This window comes from Euleptes europaea, chromosome 3 (genome assembly GCF_029931775.1).
Source record: "Euleptes europaea isolate rEulEur1 chromosome 3, rEulEur1.hap1, whole genome shotgun sequence".
Lineage (NCBI taxonomy): Eukaryota > Metazoa > Chordata > Lepidosauria > Squamata > Sphaerodactylidae > Euleptes > Euleptes europaea.
Window position 1 is genome coordinate 3,996,165 of NC_079314.1, and position 21,467 is coordinate 4,017,631.

At 47.1% G+C, this 21,467-nt stretch overlaps 1 protein-coding gene across 1 annotated transcript in view; it reads right to left on the bottom strand.

Moving 5' to 3' along the window:
• Positions 1 to 290: 290 nt before the first annotated feature.
• EXOSC5 (exosome component 5) overlaps positions 291 to 21,467 on the bottom strand; it is a 36,951-nt gene continuing 15,774 nt past the window's right edge. Inside the window, exon 6 of the mRNA XM_056847282.1 lies at positions 291 to 383. Within this exon, the coding sequence (XP_056703260.1) occupies positions 291 to 383 (93 nt within the window). The remainder of the gene's footprint in view (positions 384 to 21,467) is intronic.

Below are 21,467 nucleotides of genomic sequence, written 5' to 3' on the forward strand. Positions count from 1 at the left end.
AGAACAACAAATATGCATATCAAAACACGACAGAAATGGAAATCTCTGTGCTCCGGGCAGATATGGAACATCATATAGCAGATGGGTGTGTGTTGTAGTTCCATTTATTTCCAGCATACTGCAATCCTAGCCTGTAGTCTGTTATGCAATCCCAGTTAACAGCAATCCAATTGCACCACCTTGCCCTTTGGAATGAAGGATGCACTAGACAGAAGCAGGGCAGACGGATCCCACCAGCACCACTTGTGTCCCTCAACAGCCAGTCTCTGTTCTATTCCATTAGTGGGCAGTCACCACTTGGAGTACTTCCTGTGAGCAGAATCCCGGTAAAACTGGAAGATGGTGTTGGCGGCTCGTTGTGAAGCAGCAATGCACTGCTGGAGCTGCAGGAATGGGGAGAAGAGAGTTTGTTATGTCAGAAGGAAAAGGAATGCTTGTAGATCTGGGTAAGGCACAAGAGCCCCTCCAAGAAGTCAGACCATTGTCCTGCAGGCTACAGTACTTTCTCAAGGCAGTGAATGGCAAAAGATTCTATCACAGCATTCATACTTGCTATTAAAATATAACCAGTACACCATATATAATACGAGTTGCAAACATATTTACACTATAGCAAAACAATTACAGGGTTTAATGTCTAGATGAAATGTTGATTTCTAAATATCAATGAGAGATTTCCATGTTCTAACAAAAACAGATCTAGATTGCCTTCAACATTTCAAGCTCACCGTTTAGCTTAGTGCCTTGACCCATCAGATCTGAGCAGGGTTGACCCTGGTTAGTTAGAGGCAGGCAATGGCAAACCGCCTCTGAACATCTCTCGCCTTGAAAAGCCTACACATGACGCTGCCTTATACTGAATCAGACCTTTGGTCCATCAAAGTCAGTATTGTCTACTCAGACCGGCAGCGGCTCTCCAGGGTCTCAGGCAGGGGTCTTCCACATCACCTACCTGCCTAGTCCCTTTAACTGGAGATGCTGGGGATTGAATCTGGGACCTTCTGCATGCCAAGCAGAGGCTCTACCACTGAGCCACGAGCCTCCTACAGGGTTGCCATAAGTTGGCTGTGACTTGACAGCACTTTTCATCACATTTAGCTTTGCATAGACAATTTTATTACTTGCCATACTTTCTTAATCCAAGACATTACTGATAGTTTTTACACTCTTGCCAAACTAGTAAAATTGGTCATGCCATGGTATCATGAGCCCTATCTATGTTAGGAGGCAGTGGAATTCTGAGAAGAGTTCTTATGGGCACTGAAACCCCTTTCCTGTTATGAGCTGATACCACAATGCACTGAGGAAGTAAATCTCAAAGAATGTATTACTAAAGAAAACCAACAGCTAACTCATGTACAAAATTACTTTGACTTACAAACAAGCAGCGGACACAATTTTTCTGCCACAGCCGGGTGCATCAAGCAAACAAGCAGGGGAATGTAGACAAACAGCTACAGATAAGGTACCAGCTCAATGGAAGATCTCATCCATCTTCCAGCAGCCCTCACTGTGACCTCTAGTTCCACTGTCAGACTCAGGGTTTTGTCCTTTGTGTCCCTCAAGCAAAACGTGCTCAGGCAAGACTCTGAAACAGGTTATAGACTTTATTTGGGAGCAAAAGTGGACAAAGACAGAAGCCGACTGCTACTCCAGCAGAAAGAGCCTACTAATGGAGTAATAGGGCTAGAATACAGGGTAAAAATGGAGAGTGTTACACTGGCCAGTGAAATTCATGATAAGCTTTATCAGGGTAGAAGTCATAAAGCATAACAAGGCATAACAAGGGTGTGCAGCTGTGGTAAACAGGATGGGCACACATACCACACTACTAGGCAGAGAGAGATAATATACCGTATATACTCGTGTATAAGCCGAGTTTTTCAGCCCAAAAAAAGGGCTGAAAAAGCCGGCCTCGGCTTATACACGGGTCAATACGGTAGAAGGGGGAAGGAGGGAGGAGGGAGGGGGGAACTTACCTCTGCTGCCGAGCCACCGCCATTTTCTCCCGCCGGGAGGGGCCCTGGGCAGCCTCTCTGCAGCCGCAGGGAAGCTGCCCTGCCCCCCCCCGGCCCCCGCCGCCATTTTCCCCGGCCGGGAGGGGCCCTGGGCAGCCTCTCTGCAGCCGCAGGGAAGCTGCCCTGCCCCCCCCGGCCCCCGCCGCCATTTTCCCCGGCCGGGAGGGGCCATGGGAGGCCCCTGGCCGTCGCGCCGCTACCGCCCACGCGCCTGGGCGCCTTCCTCCGGCCAGCAGCGGCCTGGAGGGGCCTCCTGCCAGCCCAGGAAGGACGCGCCGCCGCCGCTTCGCCGCCTCTCCAGGTAAGGAGTGGGTTCAGGGTCTTTTCCCCCTCCCCCCTTGGATGGGACTGGGGTCGGGGTGGGTCGGGAGGGCCTGGGAGGCGGCGGGAGGGCGACCTGGGGCAGGGGCCCTGCGCTCTAAAATGGCGGCCGCAGCATTGCGGGTAAAGGAAATTTCTTATTGCCCCTCGGCTTATACGCGGGTCAATAAGAAATTCCCTTTTCTGTCCTCTAATTTGGGGGGTCGGCTTATACTCGGGTCGGCTTATACCCGAGTATATACGGTACAAATGTATGAGAACCAGAGGCACATGACTGGGGCCTTGTCACCAGAGCCCTGAGCAAAGTCAGGCCAAGATGAGGAGTCTGGGCCTGACATTCTGCCCTCCTTAAGGCCCCCTCGATGATCAAGGCTTGCGCAAGTAGGCCTCATGGAACTCGCGTATTAGACGAGGGGCGGAAACGTGGTGCTCAGCTACCCATTCATCATGACCAGGCCCCAGGTGTTTCCAACGAACTAGGTAGAAGAGCCCCTTCCCCCAAATCCGGGAGTCCAGTATCTTGGGAATTTCAAAATGCTCCTCCCCCCCCCCCACCAACAGGGGGGGTTCGGGAGGAGGATCTGGGTGCCAGTCGGGGGCTGACTCAACCTTCTTAAGGAGACTGACATGAAATACTGGATGGATGCTTCTGAGGGTTTTTGGAAGGGTGAGTTCCACTGTGACTTTGTTTATCAGGCGTGAAACAGGAAACGGCTCCACATACTGTTTACTAAGTTTTTTGCAAGGTCACAGAGATCGGAGATTTTTAGTGGACAGGTATACTTGGTCTCCCACCTTGATATCCCAGCCATGGGAACGATGTTTGTCGGCCTGGATTTTATTTATTTATTTTATTTATTTTTGTATTTCTAGCCCGCCCTCTGGCTCAGGGCGGGTTACAACATCAAAATTTCCAATATACTACTAATAATAAAATATATAAAACCATAAAACCACAGAACAACCCAACTAATTTAAAAGATGGTCGCCGTATATAAGTGCATACTGTAGCAGGTAAGGCCAACCATAGTATGTAATCGGTTCGGCTATCCACCCTCAAATAGGTCATAAACTGAGGGTGGGGAGTAGGGAGGCCAGCACAGATCTTACTTAATCTCACCTGCGGCCGTCCTCAACCATAGGCCTTTTACAATGGTGTTTGGCTTTTTCCAAATTTTTCTGTAACCAGGTCCAAGTATCCTGTACCACTTCCACCCAATCAGTGACGTCTTTGATCTCCCCTTCCCCCAGGGGACCCCCACTCCCAAAGAAACTGAATTCTTTACCATACACCACATGAAAGGGGATGAATGAGAAGCATTATTGTAAGCATATTCTGCAAATGGTAACAGATCAACCCAGTCATCCTGATAATAATTTACATAGCAACGTAAGTAACATTTTAATACAGAATTGTCATGTTCGGTTTGCCCATCTGTCTGGGAGTGATATGCACTAGATAGTCCTTGCTCCACCCCCACCAGTTTTAGGAAGGCTTTCAAAAATTTGGCCACAAATTGGGGGCCCTGATCCGTGATTAACTTGCGCGGGAAACTGTGGAGTTTGAAGATGTGTGTCACAAACAAGCGAGCCAGTTTTTGTGCTGTGGGGAGCCCCTTGCAAGGGATCAAATGTACTTGTTTAAAAAAAAGGTCTGTGACTACCCACAGGACTGTCTTACTCCTGCTAGGGGGGAGATCGGTAATAAAATCCATTGCGATCACCTCCCAAGGGGCCAAGGGAATTTCTAGTGGTTTCAACAACCCAGGCGGTTTCCCCATCACTCGCTTAGCAGTGGTGCACGTAGAACAGCTGCGGATGAAATTCTCCAAATCTGTACACATTCCTGGCCACCAAAATTGTCGATGCAGAAGGTGCAAGGTTTTTACAAAGCCAAAGTGTCCTGCAATTTTAGCTACATGGCAATGTTGTAACACCTCCCTCCTCACCAAGCCTGGTACATACAATTTACCGTCTTTAAACCAAAACCCTCCCTGCTGAGTTATGGCCTTGGGAAGGTTGTCTGCTGCCTCCTCTTTCAGGCAGTTGTTAATTAAACTTAGTTTGAGAGAATCTGGCAAACTCTCCAAGGAGGGCGATTTGAGGGCTTGAGAGCGAGTGAGAACAGCCAGGCCTGGCAAATCCCCCTCTCCCCACTGTGCGGGCATAAACAACGAGTTCGCTGGACGGTCTACTTTGCTTTGGAACTGGGGAAGTCTGGAGAGAGAATCTGCTAGCTGATTTTGTATGCCTGGTACGTGTTTCAACACAAAACAAAACTTGGAGAAAAACTCTGCCCATAGGACCTGCTTGGCTGTCAATTTATGAGTTCCTTTTAAAGCCTCTAGATTTTTATGGTCGGTCCGTACTTCAGAGGGAATCTCCGCGCCCTCCAGGAATTTTCTCCACACGGTCAAGGCATGTTTAATGGCGGCTGCCCCTTTCTCCCAAATGGGCCAATTAAGCTCTGACTGGGAAAACTTTTTTGAGAAGAACGCACAAGGTTGGAGCTGCCCAGTCTCCCCTCGCTGACGAAGGGGCCTCCCCATCGCCACATCTGAGGCGTCGACCTGCACTACAAAAGCCTTTTCACAGTCCGAATGTTTCAGGATGGGTTCTGAGGTAAATAATTTTTTTTAATGTATCAAAGGCTAATTGGCATTCATCTGTCCAGCTCACCCAGGAGGTTGGCTGTACAGCTGCACTCCCCTTCCCTTTTGTTTTTAACAGATCAGTGAGAGGTAGTGCCACCTGGGCAAAGTTTTTGATGAATGGACGGTAAAAATTTGCAAAACCGAGAAATTGTTGGAGTTATTTACGTGTTTTGGGCGGTTCCCACTCCAACACGGCCCGTACCTTCTCCGGGTCCATGGCAAGACCCTGGTGCGAAATCACATACCCAAGGAAAGTCAAAGAGTGTTGATGAAACTCACATTTGGATACTTTGGCATGCAGTTGATTGTCCCGCAGGCGTCTCAACACTTCTTTAAACTAGTTTTACATGCTCATCATAGGTCTTTGAATAAATCAAAATATCGTCTAGATACACAATCACTCCCTTGAACAATAAGTCATGTAACACCTCATTAATCATTTGCATGAAGACACTAGGAGCTCCAGATAACCCAAAAGGCATCACTAGATATTCAAACATTCCAAAGCAGCTTGAGAAAGCTGTTTTCCATTCGTCTCCATCTTTGATTCGCACATGAAAATAGGCATCAAACAAATCCAATTTGGTGAAGATGTGCCCCTCCTTCAGTTGACTGAGCAGATCTGGAATCAATGGGAGGGGGTAGGCATTAGTTTTGGTGACAGCATTAAGACGACGAAAGTCTATACACAAACGTAGGTCTCCCGTTTTCTTCCGTACGAAGAAGGAGGGAACTGGAAACGCTTGGTTCTTTCCGTTGTTGGGGTCTTCCCCGGGGTTGGGCCACCTCTTCCCGGGACGGCTCTCTCTTGCCGTGGTTTTGATTCCCGCATATTACGTTGCCGAGACAGGGTCAGAAGTTGTCGGTGGTTTTCTACGTCTACCGCCAGATGGATCCAGCCCTCCAGGTCTGGAGGGTTTCCTTGCAGGAAAGCCCAATGGAGCAAGTCGGGATTGAGGCCCTCACGGAAATATTGAAGCCAGGTGGCCTCACTCCAGTCCATGATTTTGCTGGCAAGTAACTGGTACTCACTGGCATACTGCATCACTGATTTAGTCTCCTGGCGCAGCTGCAGAGAGGTCTTCGCCCTCTCGCCCTGGTGAGAGTTCTCAAAGCGTCGTCTGAGGGCTAGCATAAAACCGTCAAGGCTGCGGAGGGCACAGGAGCGTAGCTCGTACTGTTGGGACTAGGGCTGTTGAAAAAAAAATTCGGTATAGTTCAGCTCCGGCAAAATTCGGCCCGTTTTTATTCGGGCCATGCCGAAGTCCAAACTCCCCTGCTTCGGATCCCCGGAAATTCAGGGGGATCCGGAGTTCGGGGGAAAATTCAGCCCCCCGCGCGCCTTCAGGGGGATTTCCTGAAGGCGCCCGGGGGGCCCTTTAAACAAGCCCCTGCGCTGTCTGCACAGGCAGCGCAGAGGGCTTCCAGACCCCCCCCAGCCCTGCCGGGAGTCCCGGCAGGGCTGGCGGGGGGCTGGCTGGGAGTCCCGGCAGGGTGTCAGCACTTGCCCTATCGAGAACCACTAACCACAGCAGGAGACGAAGTTGTCCAAAGAGGTTGGTTTAATGGTAGCATAGGTAAGCAGAGCATAGAGAACCCAAGACAGTAATGGAGGAAACTGGCATGCACTTGATAATATAAAAGCATTGAAAAAAGCACTCAGCAGTACAGTCTCATGAGATTATTTCGAACACATTACAAACAGTACAGAGGCGCCGCTGCTCCCACGGACATCTGCAAGCTTCAAAGAGAACAGGAATGCAAAACAGTCCTTGAAGGAGAGTCGGTGAGAAAACGAAACTAACTGAGACACAGGCCTGACAGGGCTGGGGGGGCTTTAAATAGATGTGTGCCTCCCGGCCGGGAGGTGCAGATCTATTTAAAGGGCCCGCTGCGCACCTCCAGGGAAGCTCCCTGGAGGCGCGCGGGGGGACTTCAAACAGATGTGTGCCTCCCGGCCGGGAAGCACAAATCTATTTAAAGACTCCCGGCAGGACTGGCGGGGGGCTGGCAAGACCCTCTGCACTGTCTGCGCAGGCAGCGCAGAGGGTTTCCAGGGCAGGCGGGGGGCTGGCAAGACCCTCTGCACTGTCTGCGCAGACAGCGCAGAGGGTCTTGCCAGCCCCCCGCCAGCCCTGCCGGGAGTCCCGGCAGGGCTGGGGGGGGGGCTTTAAATAGATTTGTGCCTCCCGGCCGGAAGCTCCCTGGAGGCGCGGGGGGGGGGGGGGCGGGACAGATCTGCGCCTTCCAGCTGGAAGGCACAGATCTGTTTAAAGGGGCCGAATTCACTGAATTTATTTGGGAACACCCGAACTCGGCGAATTCGGCTCCCCGGTTTCCCCCATTTTGAGTTCGGTTCGTCCGAACCGAAAAACCACCACATTGCGGGAAATTCGGCTATTTTTCGGTTCGGAGGCGACTGCTGTAGCAGCGAAGATCACTATGTCCAAGGAGGCATCTGTCATAAAGGAGGACGCCTTTAGCACTTGAGACAGGCCCTTGGCTATTTATTTTTTTTAAATCTGTGGTGGGTAGAAGCTGAGTGAGCTTCTTTATCCAGGCATTTGAAGCCCTAGCCATGAGTGCTATAGACAGTGCAGCTGCCTCATGCACCTTTCTGGAAAGAAATTCCATTTTCCTATCGATCTGATCTTTAATAAAGCCCACTCCATCCTCCGCCAGGAAGTCAGAGGATTGAAAGGCAGAGATAGGAGCATCTACCACAGGCAATTCCAACATATCCATTGCATATGAGGCCATATCATATAGTTTCTTGGCATTGCCAGAGAACTGTTTATTATGTAGAGGTTTGTCCCATTCAGCTCTAATAACTTTCTCAAAGTATTGTGGTAAGGGGACCTTAATAGTCTGGGCCTCCATTGTGGGAAATATTCCTTGGAACCTTTACGTCTGGATTTAGATTCCTCAGGTGCTTCAGCTTCATCAGATAGGTCTAAAGCAAAAAGTGCCTTGGCCAAAAGAGGCTGGAAATAATCAGAACAGAACAGCCGAGGCTGCTGTTCCTGAACAATGGGGAGTTCTTCGTCTGAAACGAACTCTCCCTCCTTATTGTCAGCCCCAGAATCCCTATCCACAGGGTAGGTTTCATTTCTCTGCTCTTGGATATTTGGCACTGCTTTCATAGCTGCCTTAGTGGACCACTGCCAAGAGGGGGCGCTTTGGCTGTAGCCAGGCTCCTCCAGCATGGGTTCAAATATGGCTGAGGACCCAGGGGAAGATGTCCAACTATATGAAAACCCTTGAGGAAGTGGCTGAAGGAGTCTTTGAGGAAGGTAACCCTGCTGGAAGGGTAGGATAAGAGATTGGAGCCTCTGAAAATGTCTTTCCATGGAGCCCTCTATCATATTATATACCTGTTCAAACATGGGGTTCTTGGGGGGGGGGTTACTTTACCCTCTGTAGGTATCCTGGGCTCCATATCCAAAGGCCCAGCAGAGGATTCGGCAGGGACCTTAGAGGCCGAAGCGGAGCTCTGCTTAAGCTGGCGCTTTTGGCTGCTGCCTTTCCCCCCGCCATTAGACTTGTTTTTCTTCAGCGATTTTCCAGCCGAAGTAGATGGCGGCGGCGACTTTCCGGTCTCCCTTTCCGATAGTCCGCCAGGGCGGCTAACGGCGGGATCCGATTTTGAGGCCAATTCTTGATCTGCATTGGAAAGGAGCTCGATGTCCTCCGATGCAGCTTCTCCAGTAGCCATTTTGTTTGCCGCCTCTTTCCCACGGCTTAGCTGTTCTCCTGCGGCTCAGCTGATAGTCGGCAGAGCTGGGAGCTTAAATTTAAAAAGTGATTGGATACGACAAGGTAAGGAAAATGATCTATTCTAAACTAATTTCACTAGACCTAGGCAGCAGCTATGGCTGCAACGCTCTCACCCCAGTGAAGGCAGGAAGGAACTGGAAGGGGAGGTGTTTCTCGCCAGGAGACAGGAAGTTGTTAGTTTAGTCCTGCCTACCCCTAGCAATAGGCGAGAAACACCCAAAGATCAAGATGCCCTTCCTTCAGAGCGGGAAAAGATGTGGACAGAATTGAATGGCGCAGAGGAGAGCGACGGGGATGATCAGGGGCCTGGAGACCTATGAGGAAAGACTGAGGGAGTTGGGAATGTTTACTCTGAAGAGGAGGTTGAGGGGGGACATGATTGTTCTCTTTACGTATTTGAAGGGCTGTCACTTAGAGGAGGGCAGGGAGCTGTTCCTGTTAGCAGCAAAGGATAGGACTCGCAATAATGGGCTGGATATTAGGATTTTTTTTTTTTTACAATAAGAGTTGTTCGACATCGACAGTGAATCAGCTACCTAGGGAGGTGGTGAGCTCCCCCTCACTGGCAGTCTTTAAGCAGAGGCTGGACAAACTTGTTGAGGATGCTCTAGGCTGATCCTTCATTAAGCAGGGGGTTGGACTAGATGGCCTACATGGCCCCTTCCAACTCTATGATTCTATGAATGTGAGAATAGGGAAAGGGGGAGTTTGAACGTGCGGGCCTAGTTTGCAGACACACTGTGCCTGGGGACTGCAGGTGGTTAGGATGCGCCAAAGAATTGTCTACTGCAGTTTAATGCAAGACTTGCTTATTTACAGCCTCTATTTGGGCAGAACTACAACCCTGATTCAGCACTTCCAATCGCAAGATCTCAGTCCTACTGTGCTGGGGCAACTATGCCCAAACCTGGATCTGAAGACTGCACTTTCCAGCCCAGGGTCCCTAAGGGCAGCTGCTAGGACCAGAGAAAAGGATTTGTCAAGAAGTTGAAATGCAACTGGTAATAAGTACTGCCCTGACCTGGATGGCCCAGGCTAAACCTGAGTCAGGCCCTGAGCCTAGCCTGGCCGAGAAAGGTGAGGGGTATAAATCAAATCAGATAAATAACAATGAAATAATCCAATTTCATCAGATCTCAGAAGCTAAGCAGCCTCGGCCCTGGCTAGCATTTGAATGGGAAAACACCAAGGAAGTCCAGGGGCTGCTACGCAGAGGAAGGAAATGGCAAACCACATTTCATGCCTTGAAAACCCTACAGGGTCGCCATAAATTGGCTGCAATAACAAAACATTCCCCCACTATCAGTGAAAAGATTTTCTCTACCTTTAGAGTCTCAAAGTGGCTTTCAATCACCTGCCCTTCCCCTCCCCACGATATACACCTTGTGAGGTGGGTGAGGCTGAGAGTGCTTGGCGAGAACTGTGACTGGCCCAAGGTCATCCAGCAGGCTTCATGTGGAGGAGTGGGGAAACCAACCCGGTTCTCCAGATTACAGTCCACTGCTCTTAACCACTATACCATGTTGGCTCTCTGTTGGCCAGGGAAGAAGAGAAGGGCAAGACTCCTAAGTATTCTTACCACATCTCACCAGAGGCTTCATTCTACATGCCAATCCCAGGCACTGGCTGATGCTGCCCTTTTACCCCTGAGAAGGGTTCTGAGACCACACAGCCGCTCAGAACTTCCTAGGTCAGGTATTAGCCTCAGTTCAGGGGGTTGCTGGTTTAAGCCTTGGATGGCCTACTGTGCACAGCAACCTTTGGCATGGAACAGCCCAACTGATAGGCCCTCCCTTTCCCTGCCTGATATAATGGCCCGGAGGTCACGTTTTGTTTTAACTGGAGAACATAAGCCCCTAAAAGGAGCCCTAAAAGAAGAAGAATTGGTTTTTACACCCTGGTTTTCTCTACTGAAAGGAGAATCAAACTGGCTTATCATAGAGAATCATAGAGTTGGAACAGACACCTTGTGAGGAAGGTGGAGCTGAAAGAGTTCGGAGAGAACTGTGACTAGCCCAAGGTCACCCAGCAGGCTTCTTGTGGAAGAGCGGGGAATCAAACCCTGTTCTCCAGATTAGAGTCCTCCACTCCTAACCCTATGCTGGCTCTCAAAGAAGCCAAGATACAGCAGTGGTGGTCCTTTAAAATGCCAACCAATGCAGACATTGCGCCCAGGACCAGGGTTCCTCTCCAAAGCTCTTATTAACGTTATAACCAGTCTAGGCAAATGTTCTCAGCTTGAGCTCCTGGGTGCAATATTCAGGTACCCTCCCAGTGACTTGAAACAAAGGGATTCTTACCGAAGCCCTTCTACAGTAAGTAAAGGTAAAGTAAAGGTGCAAGCACCGGGTCATTCCTGACCCATGGGGTGACGTAACATCCCGACGTTTACTAGGCAGACTTTGTTTGCAGGGTGGTTTGCCAGTGCCTTACCCCCAGCAAGCTGGGTACTCATTTTACCGACCTTGGAAAGATGGAAGGCTGAGTCAACCTTGAGCCGGCTACCTGAAACCAACTTCCGTTAGGATCAAACTCAGGTCGTGAGCGGAGCTTTAGACTGCAGTACTGCAGCTTACCTCTCTGCGCCATGGGGCTCTTCCTACAGTGGTCCCTCATTAATGGATGGGTCCCACTGTGATCAAGAGAAGCATATTTATCCACTTTATATGACACAAAATTATAGCTACAGTAGATGGTTTCCTACAGAGATTATCCAGAATGTGTAAGGTCTACTCCACCTACACTTCTTGCCTCCATTGTCAGAGCTACCAGCCTCCCCTCCCTCTGGTGGATAAGGGGATCTATTTTTCCAGACAGCTGCCTATGAAATAGATTTAAGACTTTGTTGTAGAAGTTTATCAGGTGAAGCCCACCTGACTCAAGGAGGACCTGGCAGCTCTCAGTTTTCTTGGCAGACTGTCCCTCCCTTTGCCAAGCCTGCATTGCGGTAACCAAGCCAGCACCGGTGTTAGCATGCCGCTCATGGCTCTCAGCACTTGCTGGGAAAGACAGTAAATCACCATTATTTATTATGCGTACTGCAGCCGACTGTTGCTCTCAGAGAAAGAAACCTTGGCGAGGAATTTGACAGTGGCTGATAGATGCCGGCTCAGTGTGTCGTTCCGGACCACAACCCATCTCCCTTGGTTCTGGAGTGGCTGTCAGGGAAATGGGAGAGGACTGTCACACTTGCCCTGTGGTTAGGCACCTGGATGGTGTGGTCCCAGGTGAAACGAGAGGCCTGCATCCCTTTTCTACCCCATACAGTTTCGAGGGTCAGTGCACCATGAAGAGTTGGGCAGGATGCAGAAGAGTTCCTTCCCCACCCAGGATTCTCAGACTTTAGGAGAGTTTATATTTGATAAAATCACATGTACATCCCAAGTCCAGATCCTTGACTGGTGGCAGCTCTCTGGGGTCTCAGGTGGCAGTCTTTCAAATCGCCTAATCCTTTTAAACTGGAGATGCCGGGGACTGAACCTGGGACCTTCTGCATGCCAAAGTGCTGTACCTCACAGCCATGAGGCTGCAGGGATTTGACTCACACCACTGCAACTTAGGAACCGTGTTAATTCTACATGAGACTGGGGAGGGACATGGCTCAGTGGCAGAGCATTTGCTTGGCATGCAGAAGGTCCCAGATGCGATCCCTGGCATCTCCAGTAAGGACTAGGTCATAAGGATCAGACCTCTGCCTGAGACCCTGGAGAGGTGCTGCCAGTATGAGTAGACGATACTGACCTTGATGGACCAGTAGTCTGATTCAGTATAAGGCACCTTCAAGTGTTCAAGTAGGTTTGAAGCACCTTCCCTGAAGGATCAGGTTAATGGCTCAGGGGTTTTCTACAATATACCCTGGTTGTGACCAGAGTCGCTGAGAGCTTTTTCTGATTCATCAATTGTGGACACTACTGGAGCACAGATGCAGCTGCAGTTATTCATGCCCGAGTGACTAGACTACGGGCATAAGCCCCATATGGGGGCTTCAGGTGTCTCTGGCATATGAGTCAAGTTGCATCTTTAAAGAAGTTTAAAAATATATTGCTGAGTCACTGGTAGGTAGACTTGGCTTTCCTAGCACAATGGAGAAATTGGCAAGGCTGTGTGGATGCACTCTGTTTTTCTTTAAATTAATTTTGGCCTTTATGAATTATGTAAATTAAGAAAAATGTGTTCTTATTTTACATAATTTATTCAGAGTTTTTCATTCCTGTTTTGCATAATTTTCGTTTTTGCTGATCTCAGAGGGATGCAAGGTGCTACCCAGGGTGTTTCATGGAAGCGCCTGAACTGCTGAAAGCTTTCTTCAGCCAGCCTTTGGCTACTGACATTTCAAAAGCTAGTGGCCACATAGTGGAACATTTGAGACCCTGAGGACGGTCTCAAAAACGCTCCTCAGGGCAAAACGCTGCCACTAGCCTTTCCTTAGGAAAAGGAAGCACATTTTACACCAGCGACTTAAATGGCTACAGCTAAACCTCTGGGCACAATTCCAGGTGTTTTCTTTTTATCTCTAACAGCTTAAATGCTAGTAGCCCAAAGCACTTGAGGGAATATCTATTCCTGTATAAAATCTGCCCCTTAGTCTCTGTTCAGACTACCATCATAGGCGAGCACAAGATTGGTACCCACCATAAGAAGGGTCTTTGGAGTGGGTCACCCCAACACTGTCGCCTGCTGGAAGCTCCTCTTTTTCCTTCTTTTGCCTCATTTCCGATGCAGAAGAAAAGCTTTTCTGTTCTGTGAGGCTTTTGGCAATGGAGTTTTGAGTTGCTGCTTCTGTGATTTGTGTTGGGAATGGAGTCCAATGTTGCTTAAACAGAAGTTGCAGTTTTGGTTTTAACTTGCTAAACTCTTTTGGAAATGTTTTGGATAGAAATGAAGTAGGAAAGTATCATAAAATAAACAATACATCACTTGCAAATAGGAGCCTCGTTCTCATTTCTGTAGCATTCTCTCACTATGGACTGATTGATAGAGACTTTGGGTACTTTTAAAATTAAATTTCAATCTCACTCTGCTACCAAAGAGTTCAGAGTGGTATTCATGGTCCCTTCCCATTTACCTGCACAACAATCCAATAAAGTAGGCTAAATTGGAGACAGCAACAGACCCAAGCCTGAACAGTGATTTTCATGGGTGGGTGTTTGAGACTGGATTTTCCCATTCTGTAACCACTACACTCTAACATATGCCAAGATTGTAGTCCTGAGGATTGCATGGGTATGTTCCACTATGTGGCCACTGGCTTTTGAAATGTCAGTAGCCAAAGGCTGGCTGAAGAAAGCTTTCAGCAGTTCAGGCGCTTCCATGAAACACCCTGGGTAGCACCTTGCATCCCTCTAAGATCAGCAAAAATGAAAATTATGCAAAACAGGAATGAAAAACTCTGAATAAATTATGTAAAATAAGAACACACATTTTTCTTAATTTACATAATTCATAAAGGCCAAAATTAATTTAAAGAAAAACAGAGTGCATCCACACAGCCTTGCCAATTTCTCCATTGTGTTAGGAAAGCCAAGTCTACCTACCAGTGACTCAGCAAGATATTTTTAAACTTCTTTACAGATGCAACTTGACTCACATGCCAGAGACACCTGAAGCCAGTGGCTTAGCAAATATATTTATCGCTGTATGGGGTTAGACAGCCAGCGTGGTATGAGAGCCAGTGTGTAGTGATTAAGAGCGGTGGTTTGGAGCGGTGTAGTCTGATCTGGAGAACCAGGTTTGATTCCCCACTCCTCCACATGAGCGGCGGAGGCTAATCTGGTGAACTGGATTTGTTTCCCCACTCCTCCACATGAAGCCAGCTGGGTGACCTTGGGCAAGTTACAACTCTGTTAGAGCACTCTTAGCCCTACCTACCTCATAGGGTGTCTGTTGTGGGGAGGGGAAGGGAAGGTGATTGTAAGCCTGTTTGATTCTGCCTTAAGTGGTAGAGAAAGTTGGCACATAAAAACCAACACTTCTTCTCCTCAGCCCCTGCTTCTTTTGCTCCAGGCATTTCACAGTTCTGCTGGGTTATGTGGAATAATACTTGGTTCGAGGCCCAGTATACAAAGGAAACCACTCTGGGGGGCAGAAGATTTGCTAAGGTGGCTCTCATTTCCTTACAGTTCTATGACAGGAAGCTGCAGGGCAGAGACGGCTTGCAACTTAACATTAGATAAATCCCGAAGAAAAAAAAGGAAAACAACTGTTTTTATTTTTTTCCCTCTCTCTGTTGTCATTGTTACTTTTTTCGGGGGAAAACACACAAATGCTAAAACTCATTAGAATTCACTCCAAAACTAAAGCAATTTCCCCAGCCCCTCCCTTCTCCTGACAGAAACACTTGTCTAATTAATGGCGCCTGGCTGCCACCTCCTTTCAATAGCACATTAGCTCTCGTAATTGTTCCTTTAGAGCAGGACTGGCTCGACGTTCCAAACCATTTGGCAAGAACCACAATGGCGGTGGTAATGAGAAACGACTTCAGACTGTTCCTCTAGAATACTAAGAGAGGTCCCTAAACGGATATTGGGTCAGGGTAGGGCAGGAAAGGGATATTTTCAATCAAGTTTTATTTCGATACAATATCAGCTCTGAATAAAAAACCAAAGTAAGGTTAAAATAATAATAAAATAATAAAAGTTGATGATTCTGGGAGGGATGATTTGCAGAAGAGGAGGGAAGATCTTCTATGGGGAAAGATTTTCAATCAGCAGTATACGTATCCCACTAGACCAGAGGCAAAATTTGGCTACTTTAGTGGTTATCTCCTGCGACGAGTCTGCTAAGAGAAGGGAAAGTGTAGCTTCTTCTGATCTCCCAGGAAAGGATGACAATATGGGGAGAATGTACTGCGATCTTATGTTGTTGTAGAAGGGACATCTGCAGCAGAACATGTTCTATTGTTCCCACTTTCTCTGTTTTGCATGGGCATAATTGTTGATGAAAGGGAGTACGGAGATACCTGCCTTTCAAGAGAGCTGAAGGTAAGGCATTGAAAAGCGCAAGAGTAAAGGCCCTTCTATATTGGGATACTTCCAGGAATCCAAGGTAGTCTGCAGGGTGGAAAGGCTTGATGTATGCAAGATGGGTGAATATTTATGAATCTGAGCCCTATCTGATTGAAGGGCATGGTTCAAGAGTCTCTGTTTGATTGTTTCCTTGGCTTTTTGGTATCCCATGGGCAATATGTCTTGAGAAAAGAGGCTGTGTTTCTGGAGCACCTTCTCTATTGCACTTTGCCAAGTTGAGCAGTGATTATCAGTTAGAATCAGAGGGGTTAGACCAATAAGGTTGAATATGAGTTTTAGCCAATAGTTAAGTGCTCGGATCCACATATTGGACTCCAGAGAGATCACTCCAGTTTTTAATTGGAGAAGGGCATTCGGAATACATCTCAGAACTCCAAGTATCTTCCTCAGAAACTTCGACTGGATCGTTTCCAGTAGGTGAATATCTTTGTAAATGAAGAGATGTGACCCATATAGAAGCTGGGGGACGACCTTTCCTTGGAAGGCTTTAAGTGCTGCTGGAATGAAGGAGGCTCCTTTAGTAAAATGAAATTTTAGTATTGCAGAGGATGATTTATAGGCAGCGTCTGTTACATGAGTCACGTGCTCTCTAGAGACCGGTTGCCTGAAAGACCACACCAAGGAATTTAAAAGATTTGGTTTGTTCGATGTTGTGGTCTTCGATTTGCCATTTATGAGTTCGGTGTTTTTTTTTAGTGAGGACAAGGACTGTTGTTTTTTGGTAATTTATTGTGAGTTGTGTTTCTTGACAGTGAAGGCGCGGAGGGCTCTTCTGAGGCCCATTTGTGAGTAGGACAAGATGACTATCATCTGCGTACAATAGGGCAGGAATCATTCTATTAGCCAGCTTTGGTGGATGGTTGCTCGGGTTCCTTAATTGTTGCACCAGGGTGTTAATATAGAAGTTAAAAAGTAAAAGGGCCAAGATACAGCCCTGCTTAACTCCTTTTCCAAGTTGGATCCTGTGTGAAAGATGGCCTTGAGGAGTATCTCTTACTTTTAGATAATTGCTTTTGTGTAGCATGCGGATAAGCAGGTATAGTCTTGGGTCTATTGAGGAGTTTTCAAAGTTTGACCATAACCATAAACTGTCAAATGCTGCTTTAAAATCCACAAAAGCTGTGTATATTTGGTTTGGAGCTATATTTCTCTGCGAGGTGATGGAGTACTAGGCACTGGTCTATAGTGGATCATCCAGCTCTGAAGCCTGCTTGTTCTTCCAGCAGTATGTTTTCTCTATCAATCCAGTTGAGAAGCTTCCAGTATAAAAATCTTGTGTAAAGTTTACTGAAATGCTAAGAAGGCTGATTGGGCGATAGTTAGCAGGGTCTGATTTTTTCCTTTTTTATATATTGGCACAATAATTGAAAGTCCCCAGTCAGAAGGGATGTGAGCAGATTAGTTTATATGAGTAAAGAGGCCTGCACGCATTTGGGCCCACCAATCTGCGTTTGATTTAATCATCTCTGTGGTTATCATGTCACATCCAGGGGCCTTTCCAGGTCTTAGTTGGTTTATTAATTTGCTAACTTCTTTAGCTGTTACTGGAGGCCAATCAGGAAGATTTTGTGTTTGAATCTTTGAGGGGCTATGGTAACATCCAGGATTTGAGGGTTGCATATGCAGATCAGCTTTAATTAGGTGCCAGAAAGTTGTTGAGTCTTTTAACTTGGTGGCTTGAATCAGTTGGCACTAAGAGTCTCTTTGTGCTCTTCTTTTTTTCTCATCTAGAACATTTTTATACTGCTGTTGTAGGATTTTGAACTCAGGAGGAATCTTGATTGCGTTACTTAGTTGATATTGTTTGAATTTTGCCACATTGTTGTTGCAGATTCTCAGTCCAAAGTGGTCTTCTGTAAGTCAGGAAAGATTCCTGGTTTACATTTGGAGCACTGGTTGAGAAGGTAGGGTGGCCTGATGAGTTGCAGATGTTAAGAACCAGAGGGACTGGGAGATTGTCACTGTCTTGTCTCGGCTCAACTTTAAGGTATAGATTGGTAGTGAGAAGGTCGTAAGATGCCAAAATATAATCAATAGTACTGGCCCCACATATAGACCAGAAGGTGTACTCCCCAGGAATGTCACCTTGAGTAGACCCATTTAGAATAGCTAGGTCGAGTCTGAGCACGAGCTGGAGTAGGTGGCGGCCCTTCCAGTTAGACTTGGAATCCTTTGAGATTCTAGGAGGAAGGGTATTTCAAGGGTCTTTTGCTTGAGGCATTAGATTTAGGGAGTTATATAGTGAATCATCTGAAGGGCCAAGTCTGGCATTAAAGTCTCCTGCGACTACCACTGTTGCATTTGAGTAGGATGTAAGGAGTAGGTCCAACTATTGTTCAAGGGCAGTGCATATTTCCTGGATCAGATGTTTAGTGCCAACAGAAGGGAGATATACATTAATAACCAGGATGGGTTTTTTCCTGAGCTGAAGTAGGGAGGCCTGTGTCCAATGGCCATAGGGTGACAGCGAAGTTACTGTCGCGTGTAATCTTTTGGCTGTAAGAATGGCCAGGCCTCCTATTGCTCTTCCTTTTCTCTCCTTGGTGATGGCTTGAAGGCTGTTTATTATAAATTCCGCTGCCTGCAGCGGCTCTTTGGTTTTTTGAAGGTTTTTTGAAGGCAGATGTCATATAGGGCCAAAAAGGAGTTAAATGAGTCGTCAGTCCTCTTGGAGGCCCAGCCTGCAATATTCCATGTCAAGAGGTTGACTGAGTTCTTTGACCTTGGTCCAAAGGGAAAGTTGATGGATCTTACTGGGGTGATTGGGAGCCTGAAGCATCGTTTGCTGCATTCCTGAGGGTTTCCAGTCCATTTTGTAGATTGGTTTGGAAAGGGGAGAGTTAAGGGAGGGACAAGGAGTTGCAGCACAAGGGGTCAAGGTCTATAGTGTTAAAATTTCCTGGTGTTCAGAATCCATAAATTCTTCCTCATTCTGGTTGTGGTTCATTATACTAAGCCAGGATTGGGACTTACTTTCGCAGGGGGCAAGTCTCGTTACTGGGCTATCAGAGGTTTGATTTAAGACATTTAAAGGACTGGCAGAAATGTCTATAAGATCCTGTGTTTGATTGTTTCAAGATTTATTAATTACTTGTATTTCCTCTTGGGGCTTAGTTTTGGCCCAATGGGAATCATTTCCTAAACTGAGCCTCTGACTAAAGTTTTTTAAAGGAGCAGCTCTTTAGATCTGATAAGATGGACTCTGGATCTTTATCAACTTTGGTTGCTAATGATTGGAAGACATTTAGTGGCTGCGTCTCACCCTGTATTTCAGTGGTTAATTTCCCTTGCTTTCTGGCAGTTGGATAGGATCCAGAGCTTGACTCTATCACAGTGTGAGATAAGGACTGCAGCCCTTCACTTTCAAGGTTGGTGTAATCAGGAGTTGGCAAGAGGCACCCGTGGCTGTTGCTTAGTGGGGAAAAGAGAAACTATGCTTTCATCAAGGAAGATTCTACTGACAGAAATTTCAAACCTGCTCAGGAATTTCTGCATTTTCAGAAGCATAGATGGGATTGCGTGTGTGTGTAAAGTCAAGTCACAGCTGACTTATGGCGACCCCTTTTGGGGTTTTCATGGCAAGAGACTAACAGAGGTGGTTTGCCAGTGCCTTCCTCTGTATAGCAACCCTGGACTTCCTTGGTGGTCTCCCATCCAAATACTAACCAGGGCTCACCCTGCTTAGCTTCTGAGATCTGACGAGATCAGGCTAGCCTGGGCCATCCAGGTCAGGGCATAGATGGGATTAGTATGCTGCTAAATTTCAGAAGTATTCTTAGACTATAGGCAGTTTTTGGAAGCCTTTCAAATTCTTCAAGGTCAACAGACTGGGGTTCTATGTGCAGCAACTGACTTAGAGAATTCAGTGCAGTGTTCTTTGTTGTCCATCGCCCTCTGTTTATATAATTCTCTGCTATAATTAGGGCAATTTGGTCTCTTTGCAAACAACGTGAAACGCCAGAAGATTTCCCCCCATTTGTTTTATCTGGACTCGTTTTGGTTTTGCTGTTATTTAAATGACTTGAGGATATATGCACATCTTGGACTGTTTGACTTGGGGATGTGTGAATATCCTGGATTATTTGGTTTTGAATAGAGACCTTCTTGCCACGGGTCTGGAAAGATTTACTCAAAGGGGGGTGTCTGGGCTACAGCTGTGCCTGGCAGGGAATTTTTTTTGTAATAAGTCCAGTTTATAGGAGATAGAGTTTAGTTGCTGGAAGGTTGCTATAACAGTTTGGCTTGTGAGAAGACAGTGGTCTCCGATAAAATCTAAAAGATGCTCTTTTAGGATGTTTGATAGATATTCTATTTCCTTTTGTAACTCAACTTCTTGTAACTTTTGTAATTCTATTTCCTTTTGTAACTTTTGTAACGTTCCTTTTGTAACGTTTTAAGTGAATTCACATTTCGTAGGGTGATTAGTGGAATTTACAGGAGAATTTCCTGGAGTTTCGTTTACTTCTACTCCCAATGCTGCATATTTATTTGGGGAAACATAATCAGAAAGGTCACTTACTGATTTTCTCCCTGCGAGAAAATCGTCCATGCAGAGTTGTTTTGCAGACTTTATCAGGGAGCGGGAGTCCGCGTGGGTTCTTTGGCGCTTCTTCCTCCCCATTAGTCTTTTCTTATCTTGTAAACAGGTTTCACTGCTGAATACTCCTTTATCTTTCTTTATGTCCAGATAAACATGTGGCTAAGTATGCTTCTTAAAATAGAGCTAAAAAGAGCTGATAAGAGGAAAAATAAAATAAAAGAGGCGAGCTGGGTTTGAAGGTTGCTAGAAGCCAGCCGCCGGCTTTCCTCCCCAGGTGACCTACTGGGATATTTTCAATAAACGTGAGCTGAGGAGACCTTCCCAAGCCTCCCACCCAGGAGGCTGTCAAGAACCGTTCCAAGAGAAGCGGGCAGGATCTGAGGACCGAGAATATGGCTGCACTGCTGTCTCCTCAATGGGGTGCTCAGCCTGAGGGAGACAACAAACCCCCAGGATATCTGCCAACATGCATCACTGGACCCTTAAACATATTCCACCACAATAAAAGGCTTTAATGTGGCCTCTTCGGCTGTGTTAATATTCCTACCACCCTTGGTTTCCTTTCTTTCCACCATTGGCAGCATTAGCCAACAGAGGATGGGTTTTCATTTTTTAAAAGCCTGCCATTCCCTGCTGGCGAGGGGACATCACAAAACAAAAATCCCACTGACAAGGAACTCTGAAACCGCACAACAGCCGGCGAGAGGAATGGGGGGGGGGGATGTGCTCAGCTGCAATATTTCATCCAGGCCTCAGTTGCTATGGTAACCAAGCGCCTTGGCCCTCGATATGCCGTGCATCCCGCCATCAAGTGAGGCCAGGCTCAGTGATCACATATGTTTCACTAAAGAAAAAAGGGGAAATGGTACCCCAGGGGGAATGCTTACATTTCTTTCCAGTATACAAAAATCCAGGTCTGGATGTTGTTAGAGGTGAACCTGGTAGAAAAAACGATGGCAGATTGTGGTGTATGGCTCCGGAATTCCAGGTTTCCCCACTGATTTCCCTCACACCACCTCCACAACAGCTGTCACTTATTTAAAGTCCAAAGCAGGTGTGTAGAGAGCAAACTGCTTTCCAAGATCTCTGCTTTTTGGCTTCCATACTCACAGAAACACACTTAGAAGCAAAA